The following is a 13,992-nucleotide window of genomic DNA, read 5'->3' on the forward strand; positions in this document are numbered from 1 at the left end:
ATTTTAATTTCTCCCTTTATTTCTCCTCTCTCTCCGTCTCGTTCTCTCGTTTCTGTCTCTGTTTCTCTCTCTGTAGTTCGGTGGGGATGAGAAAAGAGTGGACAGCAGGACCATTTACGTAGGACATCGCACATGTCCGGCCACCGAAGCCTTCATCCCTCCTAAATTCTGTGACAACAGGATAGTGTCTTCCAAGGTATGTGAATTTCTGCGTACATTTTTTAAATTTTTTTTTTTTTTTTTTGCCATTAATGCAACTGTGTTTCAATGAAAACGGATGCTGTGGTGTTGTGTGGTTTAATCAGGTTTGGATTTTAACCTTTAGGCTTTAAAATAACAAGAACAGATTTACAAGCTGTCTGTTTTCTGGCAAGCTTGTAATAATCAAGTGTTGTTTACTGCCATAGCAACGCAGTGATTGTAAGGTTACACATGGGACAGAGAGAGAGAGAGAGCGAGAAAGAGAGAGAAGGAAAGCAGGAGACATTTACTAGGCTCCCCGCTGCTTGACCACCTGTTTCTTTTAGGTGAAGAGGCGGCCCCAGAAGTGTGCTCCACACCCACCCACCCTCTTTCACATTCTCTCGAATCTCTCCATCACTGCTCTTGCCTCACGCTCACGGCCCATGAAATACCATGCCGTGAATAAATCTTCATTTTTCCACCCTCTTCTCACGTTTCACCCTACCTCCCTGTCTTCTCCAAGTTATTTGTGTGTCAGGCATTCTCGCAATTAATGGGTGAGCGAAGCGGGTGATTCTCCTGAATCTGATGGAACTTCCTAAATCCTGCTCAGCTGACAGTGGCAGAGTGTGTGATATGCCAGGGAGAGAGAGAGAGAGAGAGAGAGAGAGAGAAGGAAAAATGATGAAAAATGGGAATTTATAGTTAGCCATGATCCTGCCCTGGAATCGCGTGATTAATCCTGCTCTGGCGAGACGGGTGTAAACACACTTTAATTACCCATGCTGCGGTGTTTACCCTGTGCTATGTGTCTGGCGTTCATCATCCCTCTCCTTTCTCTCAGCATCTTTCCTCTGCAACATCCCTCACTCAAGGCCTGCCTTCTATGGTGTTTTTTTTTGTTCTCAATCTTTGTTCACCATGCTTGAGCTTCCTAGATGAAGCCTTCTCATTCTCATCCTGTGCTTTTATGGAGCCAGCAGGTGACATTTTTGTGGTCTCTGACCTGTATTGCTTTTCTATCACCCCACCTACAGGACCCGTTTCTATACATAGACCTTGAGTATTGTAAGCATTTCTTTCATCGTGAGCCAGACGCAGTATTAGCTCTGTGTTTCATGTGCTGTGTGAACAATTCATTGTTTACCCATTTAGCTCAGCTTTTCCTCTATTTTCAAGGCCTGCCTTAAAACAGTCCGAGAAAGAGGAAGAGAGATTAGTTGATTATGCAAATGAATGAAACACCTGCAGAAACGGAGCTCTGACTTCCACAGAGTCTGTCCTCAACTTACTGAAGAATCCTGTGTTCACTTGCATTGAAATATTGAAGGCATTTGGATCCTTTCTTTAGCTTTTTGTCAAACCAATAGACTTACACCCACAATGCTGCACTCCACAGTCTTCGATTTGCAGAGCTTGTATTTAGCTCTGAAGGCTCGTAGCTGTGTATTATTTGTTTCTCCATCATCATATTGATCGTGTGATTCGTTTTGTCTCTGCAGTACACAATATGGAACTTCCTGCCAAAGAACCTGTTTGAGCAGTTCAGACGAATCGCCAATTTTTACTTCCTTATTATATTTTTGGTGCAGGTAAGTGTTTATGCTTGCTTACTGCAAAGGAGTGTGTGTGTGTGTATTAAAGCCAGCAGTATGAGACATGTTTACACTGTGGCTTCCTGCCTGCCTGTAGCCTGCTGCGTCTTTATTCTCTGGAGTGGATGGAGGAGAGATAGATAGGTAGAGAGAGAGAGAATGAGCCATCTCAGATGTTCATGTCCTTAAAAGTACATGTCCGTAAATACTTTAAGCTAGTAATATGCAGATAATCTGTTACCATATACCATGATATATCAATGCACAATATTATCATGGAAGCCGTTATGAAAAATATTGATACTTTCCATACATTTGATTTGAGAGGCAGCATTTTCTGCTGAATTTACTGCTTTGTATTCCAAGACTAGAAGCTAACAGCAAGCATTTTTATCTAAAAATATCTCACATGAAGAGCCTGATGGAGGTTTTGACATAAATCAACACTGAAGGGAGTTCCCAAATATGATGTCCTCCGTTTCTGTTTCATGTTGAATCTGTTTCAGTTCAAATCTGATGACAGGAGATAACTACAGCTCAGCATGTACATTTGTGTGCACGATAGTGATATCGCAACCCACTCTAAAATGTTAGGTAAAATGATTGTAGTATAAGAAAATTTTATACCCGCTATAGCGTTCAGAATAAATTTCACAGTTTGAATACTATTCGACTTTAAGATCTCATGTTCCACTTTTAGTCGGCGGACAAAACAAGAGATTCCAGATTGGCCAAATAGACATACTCTTTCTGTTGCAGAATATTGAATGATATATATGTATATATATGTATATGTATCTATGTATGTGTGTGTGTGTGTGTGTGTGTGTATATATATATATATATATATATATATATATATATATATTATATTATATATATATAATATATTATATATATATTATATATATAATATATATATATATATATATATATATACACACACACACATAATGTATGTATGTATAGTGATCTGGAAGCCATTTTATATTTTATTTCTGCATGAAGATGAGACTGGCTAGAGGGTGGCTGATAATTTTATGTGGACCTCAAATATCTAACTAAATCTATCTAGTGATAGGAAATCATTGCTGTAGATAAAATAAGGAAACTTTCAAGTTACTAACAACATAGCACTCTGTTATACAGTTTCAATGTGTAGCGCTACTGCCAGTGTTCATTCTGGCTGCGGTGTGTTCTGAAGTGATTATGACTATGCCCTACTCCTTCCACCCTACACAGTGTTTTAAACCCCAAAATAACCCAAAATCAGTGTTTAAATAACAAAAGCTTCCCCATGATGCACCAGCTTCATTTAGCGTTTATTTTTTGCCGCTGCACTCATTTTAGCTGTTTACATTTTAGTTACAGTTTAATATGACTCAGTTGTTAACATAGTGTTAATTGCTTTTACTTGACCTACATTTATTTTAGCACAATAAAAAGCTCACACATTTTTCTTTTTAGCATAAAAACAGAGAATCTCGGGAGCAAAGTGTCCACCGGAAATGACAGTTATGAAGGGCCGAATGAAGTTAATGCCTTTCCTTAGTTGAACGCTATGGCTGTGTCCCCATTCAAAGCGCCCTGCATAGGGGACTTAACTTCAGAATACACAGCACTGGTAAACATGCAATCCTGTTTGTGTGTGATGATTGTATCATATAGAATCACATGCTGAGATAATCATGTATAATAATGTTTGTGCGTGCGTGAGTGTGTGCGATAACCTTCTCGCCGCTTGTGTGAGAATGCAAATATTTGTTGTCACACATGGGTGCCTTTATTTTGGCTTGTTGTTTATTTGCTTGCGTTTGTGGAAAGAGTTTATTATGCTGGTGTGTGTGTGTGTGTGTGTGTGTTTAGGAGTGCGTATGTATGTGCTTTATGGGTTGCCTGTGTTTTCCAAGTGCTGGCATGTGGCTGGCGTGTCTCCACTAATCCAGGTTCCCTCTGGAGGAGCTCCTCTCTGCCGAGCTCGCCCACGTAGCCCGTGATTAGAGTGCAGAGAGGGAATCACACACACAGAGCTCCTGTCACTCAGAGACCACACCCGCATCACAGGCACAGAAATCGGGCCGCGCTGTTCTTCTGAAACACCATGAGACTGCGACATCAGACCACAAACTGCGTGTCTCTTTTTCCCTCCCTCACTTAACTTTTCTCTCTCCATCTATCTCTGTGAATCCTTCTCCTAATCTCGCTGTACCTCCCCTCATCTCTGTCCTCTCCTCTGTTTCCGCAAAGCTCTCTGGCTCTCCATCTTTACCGTCTGTATTCTTTTTTTCTTCTATCTCTCTGTATCTACGCCTCTGCAGCACAGCCCTGCTTACGTCAGCAGCCAGGAAGCCCTCTGTAGTTCTCTAGAGCCACAAATAGTCACTGGCAGATAAAAAAAGCAGAGCTTGGCTATAAATAGAGCTGCATGCCTTTGCTTGGTCCTGATGGGAATAGAGAGAGGAAGAGAGAGAGAGAGGGAGAGAGAGAGGAGGAGGAGGAGGGAGGCTGGGAGATCTTGGTCTTTACCGAGAACGCTTTGACACGTCTTGCTGGAATATCCCGCATAAATGTGTGCTGTGATAGGAGAGAGGAAGGGACAATGTTCAGTTTGTCAGCTGTTGTAGAGGATACTGAGTGTTTGCTTAACACTGCTTGCACCTGTTGGAGATTACTGCATATATTACCATTTTTCTCAATTAGAACGAATGCTGAGCATTCGAAACCTAGAATTCCATATCAGGTTTAATGTACTGCATTTGGTGCAGTGTTTATGTAACAGGGCATTTTGCTGCTTGTGTATATCTGCAGCTCACCAGCATGAAAAAATGAGTTATGAATATATGAGCTCAAAGTGCAGACTTTCAGTTTTAAGTTGATGGTATTAACATCCAAATCAGGTGAACAGTGTAGGAATTATAGCACTTCTTATATGTGATCCCCCCTTTTTAAGTCCAAAAGTAATTGGACAGTTGGCGGCTCAGCTGTTCCATGCCCAGGTGTGTTATTTCATCATTATTTCACAAACAAGAAGCAGATAATAAGGTCTAGAGTTGATTTCATGTTTGTGATTCGCATTTGGAATTTGTTGCTCTTTACTCTCAGTGTGAAGTCCAAGGAGCTGTCACTTCCAGTGAAGCAAGCAATCATTAGGCTGAAAAATTGAAACACACTTATCAGAGAGATAGCAAAAAAACATTAGATGTGGCCACATCAACTATTTGGTGCATTCTTAAAAAGAAAGAAAGCACTGGTGAGCTCAGGAGCACCACAAGTCCCGGAACACCACAGTAGATGTCAAGAGAATTCTTTTGCTGGTGAAGAAAAACACTTTCACAACAGTTGGCCAGATCAAGAAAACCTTCCAGGTGGTCGGCGTGTCTGTGTCAAAGTCAACAATCCAGAGAAGATTTCACCAGAGTAAAAACAGAGCGTTCACCACAAGATACAAACCATTGTTAAGCCTGAAAAAGAGGTAGACCAGATTAGATTTTGCCAAAAACATCTTTAAAAAAAAAAAAAAAAAAAAAAAAAAAAAAAGAAAAGAAGTTAAGAGACAAATGTCAGTTTATACCAGAATGATGGGAAGAGAGGAGTGTGGAGACGGTAAGGATTTGCTCATGATCCAAAACATACCACCTTATCTTATGGCATGGGAATGTATGATTGCCGGTGGAATTGGATCGCTTGTATTTATTGATGATGTGACTGCTGACAAAAACAGCAGGATGAATTCTGCAGTGTACCGAACTATATTATCTGCTCAGATTCAGCCAAAGGCTCCAAAACTCGTTGAATGGCGCTTTACAGATAGGCAAAGACCCAAAGCATACTTTGAAAGCAACCCAAGAATTTTTTTAAGGCAGAGAAGTGGAATGTTCTGCAATGGCCAAGTCAGTCACCTGACCTGCAACCAGTTGAGCATTCACTTCACTTGCTGAAGGCAGAACGCCCAAGAACAAGCAGGAGCCAAATACATCTGCAGTAAAGGCCTGGCAGAGCATCACCAGGGAAGAAACCAAGCATCTGGTGATGTCTGTGGGTTCCAGATTTCAGACAGAGATTGACTGCAAAGGTTTCACAACCAAGTATTTTGTTCCTTTAAAAAGGGGTGACCACATATAAAAAGTGCTGTAATTCCTCTACCGTTCACCTGGGTTAAATACCCTTACGTTAAAAAGCTGAACTACTAAAGTCTACGCATATATTCATTGTTTAATTTCAACCCCATTATAGCTGTGGTAGATAGCTGAAATAACAATAACTGTCAATGTCCAAATATTTATGGTCCTGACTATATGCTCTATTTAGCAATGTTTTATTTTACATTTTGATTAATAGATTATCCATTAAAATAATTATTTCACATTTTAATTATTTAATTATACATATGAATATATTTCACATTGGCATCACCAGCCCTCCATATTCACTAAAACAGTTGGTAGACTAACTGCTAAATTAGCTACACACGCCAGGACAGGCCAGCAGCATTTTTGCTGTAAATGTGAACAGGATCTAAGAGGGAACCAAATCAAATGATCAAATATCAAATTGAGCAATATTACAATCAAATAATGAGAAGTAGCTCAGATTTACGGAAACTATTTTACAAAACTTGACTTTTTGCCTAATTACCGGTCATATGCAATCGCCACTGTGGGATGTACGCGAGACATTGCCTCATGCAGTGTAATGCATGAAATCTCCGATATGTAGTTTTGCATTATGGAGTTGTGGTGTAATGATACACTCTGGGCAAAATTGCAAAATTAGAATGTAAAAATAGGACTGAAAAGACTTTTTTGTTTATTTTTTTGTTTTTTCTTTTTTCTTTTTTTGAACCATGAACAATGTAAAACAATGTGCATTTTTGGCTGTATAAAATTAAATAAATCAAAAAATTGCTACAAACAGAGGTTCACTATTATAACCAAAGTGTACTACAGGTTCACCATATTGTCAAAATAAATAAATGTATTTATAAATTCTCTCAAAAAATTTGACTAAATAAAAAAAAAAAAAAGTCTCTAACCTGGGGAAAATGATTCATTGAAACATAATGTGTTAGATGCATTATAATGTGTTAGATGCATTATAATGTGTTAGATGCAATTAATAGAATGCTGATTTAGACGATGTGAAATGCACAATCATGATGCATTGTGTCACAGAGCAGCTTTACACCTCTATTATGTAGCGTTTTTGGGTAACTAATGCACAGACAATTCAAATTCATATTAAGATATTAATATATTATTAATATATTTTGAAAGAATGGAGTTCATTCCCTCAGTACAGTTAGAAAAACTTGTCAAATCTGCGTTGAAGCTGTTCTGGAGGCTTATGGTAGCCCAAGACCTTCGCTCGCTTTATGTTGGTCTTTCCTTTGTCAGCCATCTGCAGTTTGTAGTAATAATTGATTTAGTGATGCATGGACTAGGTTATTAAATGTTTGCTTTACTGACTGTTACTTTTTATGACTGCAGCACTGTAAGCCAGGGAACTTCTATTAGGGAATTTTCACACCTATTAGTTTGCTTACTGAGTTCTTTCATTCATTCACTGGTGACAGAAAAAAGTTAAACAAAGCTTGGGTAAGTGCTAATAGAAATCACAGAACTCACCAAATCATGGAGAACACAGAGCCAGTACCTTATACATGAATTAAAATTCATATAATCTATGAAGTTGACACATTTTATTCTACTTTTATTTTTGTACAGGAGCTCTCAGATCAGTTTTTGGTACGTACCCAGTTGTGATTGCTCACACATGCCTGAATGAACCGCAACGTAAACACACCAGAGTTTGATTCAAACTGACTAAACACCTCATATGTGAAAGCACACACTACTGCTGTGTACAGTATGTGCAAGAGATAACCGGCCAATGAAATGTCTCTATATCAGAAAGTAACAGACCAGTCAACACAAAGTGCAGTTGTGTCTCTGTTGGACCTTGACCTAGAGGGCTGTGAAAGATAGGAGAGGCCATTAGAGTATTAACATTCCCCATTTTTATTAAATATTTTCTTTATTTCCCTTATTTCCCAAATATAGCTTTAACGGCTATTTTTTAAAATTTTATTTCTACAATTACTCTCTTCACCACTTATCTCTCTTAACTTTTTGTCCTCTAATCCAGTATTTAATCACGCTGCTAACACTACAACACAGGCTAATTTATATTAGTGGTGCTATTACAAGGGTCTGCAGAAATAATTAAAACCAGCGCAGTCGCAGTTTTTAAGGACGCCAGGAATGGAGCCCACTGGCTGCTTGTGATTGCGCTGTAATTTGCGTCACACTTGTGACCCAGGAGGTCACTGTGTCTTTGTCCCCTGAGTCACCCAGACCTTTCTAGATACAAGCTCCGAAACTCCCAAGTCTACAGGAAGCACAGAAAAAGAACAGGATATTTGTAGAATAAAAAGGTCATGTCTTCTCTTCCTAAAAATGTGATTGTGCCAATCTTTGTGATTGTTCCAATCTAATGTAACAAGCTGCATTCTTTCACAATAGTGCTCTGTTTAATATTCCGTGAAGACACAGTGCTGTCTCGATGTGTATTATTATGTAAAGAATAAAATATGTCTGTGCTTGCTGTTATAGGTGTGTTGTGGCCCGACGAAAAGTGGTGTCCTCTTATACCACAGTAGTTTGCCAATGATTACAGTATTTAATTTTTTAGTGAATAATCTTGAGTTATATTGTTATGACTTAAGTTATAGCATCTATAAACAGCCTTTCCCTCCCCAGCTTCTCTCATTTTTTTCCTATTGAAGTCTTCTATTGTTTTGAAGACTCTCCTGTGGTGTAAAAATGTCTGACTGCTACAAAGCACTGACATTCAAGACTCCTTATGTTATTGTTTAAAAAAACGAAAGAAATGCCTCACGGAAACCTCCATATATATATAACAGTTGTGTTTTTTTATTTATTAAATAACTAGATTATGAGGAATGTCCGCCATGCAAGTCCCTATGAATGAGCTGTTACTATAGAAACGATAATGTATTAGAAGGAGAGCATTAATATAGACCTGTCCTTAGAGTTGTACCTTCTGACCAATCAAATTAGATATTGATATACACTGTGTCTGTTCAGCATAATGGAAGTGCTTAACCATGGTTTTAGCCTTTAGGTTGAAACACTGTGTCACATCCATTTGTGTCTAGTGTTGCCATGTGTATCAAGTTTAGCATATATCATTACCTCCAGGATTCCTTACATCATGCCTCATTTAGACACATGATCTGCACTGTAGTACAGTAATGTAATGTTGTCTAGTCATTTTCATCAGGTACGTTGTGATGCATTATGTGACACCATTAGTGCTGACATTTCAAATAGTTCAGCTCTGTGCCAGCGTATACACCTGCAGTGTACCTCTGTGCGTGTGTGGCTGCTCTTATCTACAAAAAGATGCACAGCGCTTGTAATCTGTTGAAAGACTGCTGACACTTCATGACAAAGCAGCGCAACACATTCTGAGGAAAGTGTTATCTACCCACTTCCTCATACATGAGCTCACAGACACGCACGATTGGCTAGTGTCGCTGTGATTGACAGGGGCGAGAGTAACACCATCCCTCCCACCCAGAGAGCTTGGCCAGTTTTGTTCCTTTTGGCTCCTGGTTGTGGCATTGTAGAGAACGCTGACTTTTTAGACTGTATTTACTCCTAACCAAGAGAGGGCGGAGCGAGGATGATTACAGGGTGGTGCCGTAAGGTGGAGCATTTGAGTTGTACTGAAGTTTAAAAATGGTTGATAGCAGGGTGTCCTCAGGTCCATAAAAAGTGTTACTGTATCTTAAAGTTGAATTAATTGTCTTACATTTAAATATACGATATACTATAGGCACTATGTGACTTTCATTCCTAAATGTGTACTCCGGCGCTTTTAAAACCTAATCTGCATGTTTGGCCAGGATCCACAGACAACAATTTCAGCGTGTTACGCGGTATTTATAAAATGAAGCCTATATTTACATGGTGAACGCCACAGTGGTGCCGCGTCCCATATGCTCACATGTTAAGCATGTCAGCACCTGCTGTTGTCGTTATTGTTGCTTGCTCACTACACATGCTGTTAGGACAAGGTGTAGGGGAAGCTTGCTGCAGTGACAGCCAGCTACTGTCAAGGCTTCCATGAACCACGGGAGTGTTTAGAGTGACTGTTTTCATTCATTCTTTTTTAAAAGTTGGCAAGATTAGGTTTCTATATTTAGTATGTTGTAAATGCAAATATGGTCATAAATTAGATCAGCAATAAAAAGTCTTAAAGTGTTCAATTTAAACTGATCTCTGGTTACTGGCTATGTGGCGTTTCACATGTTCTCTCCGTGTCTGTGTGGGTTTGCTCAGGGTTCTCCTGTCTCCTTCCAGCTCCCAAAAGCATGCTTGTTGACCCTGTGTGTGCATGTGGCCCTGCCATGATCTGACATCCCATTCAGGGTCTTTTCCCAATTTTTCCTGATCCAATGCAACCCTGACCAGGATAAAGCAGTTATTCAAGATGAATGAATGAATTGATTGTTTGATCTGATGCTTCTGAATTAGTTTAATGAAGACAGGAGTCAAAACCTCAGGCAACATGATGGACAGGGTTCATATTTGTTGACAAAGGATAAATTTTGGCAATGAGACGAAAATCCACTCCATAACAAAACATCAAAAACCAATAAAGCTTTTAATTTCAACTGATAGCTCTTGACAATAAGATGAGAAGGACATTATAAATTCAGTAAAATCATATGTTCCTAAAACAAAAGTACAGTATCTGTTTTTCACTGTTATCCTTAGTCAAAATGCATCTTATATTGTAGTTAAACCCAGGGAAATAAGAAGCTGTGGCTTTTCTTTCTTTCTGAGCAGCAAATACAGTTTAATGAGGGCTGAAGTTGTGAGAGTACAACAGGGACAGCAGGCAACCGGTGCAGTCAGATTGGTCTGAGGAATTCACTTAAGCCAATTGTTTGAGTTTGTTGCTTTACCAAGTCATACCTAACATGCACAGAACTGAGGAAAATATAGTTCAATGCAGTACAATTCAATTTGATTCATATTGCGCATTTCACAATAGACTTTGTCACAAAGCAGCTTTGCAGAAATCTGGATGTCAAATTAGATTTAGTTAGGACTTGTCCATTTCACTTGCCACTGGCGACAGGATCACAGCTGTGTGCCACACACTTCCAAAGAAAATGAGTTGCACACTTCCATAGAAAATAAGTCACATATGGCTTTGTCACTTGCTATGACGAATGCAGTAAACATTAGGACAGAGGCTGTACCGGGAGCATTTTATTCTTATTTTTTCTTATTCTTTTTTTTTTTGTGCTGACTATGCTTTCCTCTCTTCTCTCGCCTGGTCCGTCTCAGTATGAATGCTTCTGTTTTCTGACAGCAGTGTCACAGAGCAGCTGTTTGCACACCTCGAGCAGATGGGGACCCTCTGAGCAACAGGAGCTGCCTCACTGAGAGAGAGAGAGAGAGAGAGAGAGAGAGAGAGGGGGGGGGAGAGGGGGAGAGGGAGAGAGGGTGGGGTGGGGTGGTAGGAGAGGATTCTCAGATCTGTATGTGGTGATTCCAGATCTTCATCTCCTTCTCTATCTTGTCTCATACATGCTCTCTCTCTCTCTCTCTCTCTCTCTCTCTCTCTCTCTGTTCTCTCTCACTCAGTTTTTTTTTGTTTTTGTTTTTTTTTCCAGTAGATGCATATGTGACATCAGCACAAGTCCCTTAGTGGAATCTGGAAGCTGCTTTGAGCATGTTTATGTCTGTCTCTGCTTGACAAACCTTATTCCTCAGGAGCCCAAAACTAGCGCTCTCTCTGTGTGTGTGTGTGTGTGTGTGTGTGTGTGTGTGTGTGTGTGTGTGCGCGCCATTTCGCAGGTGTTGGCCATATCGGCAGATCAGACTGCTGTTAACTGTGAATGTGCATGAGAGTGTAGATAGTAAAACAATTTGGGGTTGTTTACCTTGAAACACGTTTGTGTTTGTGTGTGTGTGTGTGTGTGTGTGTGTGAGAGAGAGAGAGAAGTGTGACCAACTGCTCCATGTTCACATGCCATGGTGACGACGTTTCCTATCCGCTTACACACCTCTATTGTACCTCCTGTGTGCCGCACAGCCTGTAGCTGACCTTACACATGGCTTATGGGAATACACATGGTCTGTGAATACAAATTTAGTTTTCCATTTTGCAAGCAGCATGCTGTGTGTGTATTGAGATGATGGAGGTGAAGTAAAGCTTGTAGGAGACATGATATCAGGGCTGGATAAATCACTAGCTCTGGCAGGTGGGACATTTCATGTCTAAGCTATTAGACATGATAGCCTTTATAGCCTTAGTTGTTCAGCTGACTAGGAGGTTCAACAACCCTAAGAAATGGTTACTTCTTTATTGACTGTTGCAAAATAACAATTTTCGTTTGATATGTCAGCTGTTTATGCAATGCACCACACCTCAGTGTTATAAATATAACATTCCAAATCCCACTGCCTTCTGTTTTACTTACAATATAGGAGGGTGTCATTATTTTTAGGAAAGGTCATTCTCATTATTATTGTTTTTTTCATTATATACACAAGAGACCTTTGTCTTAAAATACATTTTAAGATGCATACATTTTTCCATTAATTTTCACCACCATCATATGTGTTTTTAAATGCTCAGTTAATAGTGATAGCATGAAACCACACTATTTTTAGATTAGCTTATTATACTGTGAAAACAGTAACATGCATACAGTATAGTGTAACATGCATACTCTCCTGGTCTCCTGAGGTTAAACATATCTAGAGAAAATAATACACTAGTCAGGCACGAATATTGTATTTGACATGCAATACGAAGATTACATTAATTCTTATAGTCGAACGATTGGTCAAAGTCTTGCTGACTTTTTTTCAAGGGGCAAACACGATGTGCTACATGATCATATACTCATACATTTCTGTTAGTCTGTATCAGCAAACTAGCTCACCAGACGTTACTACATTGCGGTATTTCACACTATTTATTTATCACACAGTTAGCATGTATGATTTGTTCACACCTTTGACATACAGTATGATGATGATTCTGAAGTGAATACCAAATCTGACTTAATTTTGCACACAAATGTTCCTGTAAAAGTAAAATGCAATTTTAAAGAAATATGATCTTGTGATATTATAAAGTCATCTTCACATATAAACAATGCACAGTGAATTAATAATACATTGCGTATTGCTTTTTTTTTTAAAGTGTTTTTTGGTTGATGTTTGTGAGACATGAGTATACTCCTAACATCACAGCACTCTGTATCTTTTCATGTCTTTATGTAGGTTATTGTGGATACCCCAACCAGCCCTGTGACCAGTGGCTTACCACTGTTTTTTGTGATAACAGTGACAGCTATCAAACAGGTGACCACAACATCCTCTCTATCTACATCTGTCTAACTGAACTCTATCTTTGTCATACTCTCATTTTCACAAACAATGAATTGAGTACGTTTTCAGTTAGGTTGACACACATGTCAAGACCTTATCGCTGTTTCACAGATTCTATCTTTTTGACTGTATCATTGACAGAGGATTCAATTGGTCGCTTACAAGCAGGTCTGTGAGGTCCTTAACGTTATAAGAGGCTTGGTTTTGTTTGTCTTTAAGCTATCACTAAAAATCAGTACCACACCTCCACCTCAGTACTTCCTGGTCTTTAGAAAAGCACCCTACTCTTGAACAGGAACTAAAACAGTTCCTGCCGCTAAAGCTTGTTAGATGACTGACTGTTCAGCAAATCTGTTATCCTCCAGCAAAACTGATAAAATATTAAACAGAAAGGGCTGTGAAAGGGCACTGTATTTTTTATTTTTTTCCCCCACTTGCCTTCATTGAAGTACTCTCCACTGAATATCTCGTGGTTGTCTTTCCTAACTCTGTGTTTACACAGTTAAGCTACAAGCCCTCATGTCACAGCTAGTTTGTGGGGGTTCATCCAAAACCATCCTGCTGGTTTTTATTTCTGATACAAATTGTCTGAAAAGGAAGCGAGTCTTTTAAACCTTCCATAGAAGAGGCGTTTGTTTGAACCAGTGGCGTAGAGAATTAATTTTGAGCAGGGATGAGGGAATGTTTTAAAAACAATCACTGCATGATCTGTACAAATAAATTGATAAATGTGGCATGCTCATGCATTTTAGCTGGCAGTCAGAATTTGTCAT

The 13,992-nt window shown here is 39.3% G+C and overlaps 1 protein-coding gene across 9 annotated transcripts in view; it reads left to right on the plus strand.

Annotated features, from left to right (window-relative positions):
- The window catches only part of atp11c (ATPase phospholipid transporting 11C), a 76,133-nt gene that overhangs the window by 21,809 nt on the left and 40,332 nt on the right, over positions 1–13,992 (plus strand). For all 9 annotated transcript variants that reach the window (XR_008302040.1, XM_053235650.1, XM_053235646.1 and 6 more), the window contains exons 2-4: positions 77–196; positions 1,686–1,775; positions 13,112–13,192. Coding sequence is in view for 8 of the 9 variants with exons in the window: in XM_053235650.1 (XP_053091625.1) it covers positions 77–196; positions 1,686–1,775; positions 13,112–13,192 (291 nt within the window). In the remaining variant the exon portion in view is untranslated. The remainder of the gene's footprint in view (positions 1–76; positions 197–1,685; positions 1,776–13,111; positions 13,193–13,992) is intronic.

The sequence above is a fragment of the Pangasianodon hypophthalmus genome, chromosome 7, assembly GCF_027358585.1.
Source record: "Pangasianodon hypophthalmus isolate fPanHyp1 chromosome 7, fPanHyp1.pri, whole genome shotgun sequence".
NCBI lineage: Eukaryota > Metazoa > Chordata > Actinopteri > Siluriformes > Pangasiidae > Pangasianodon > Pangasianodon hypophthalmus.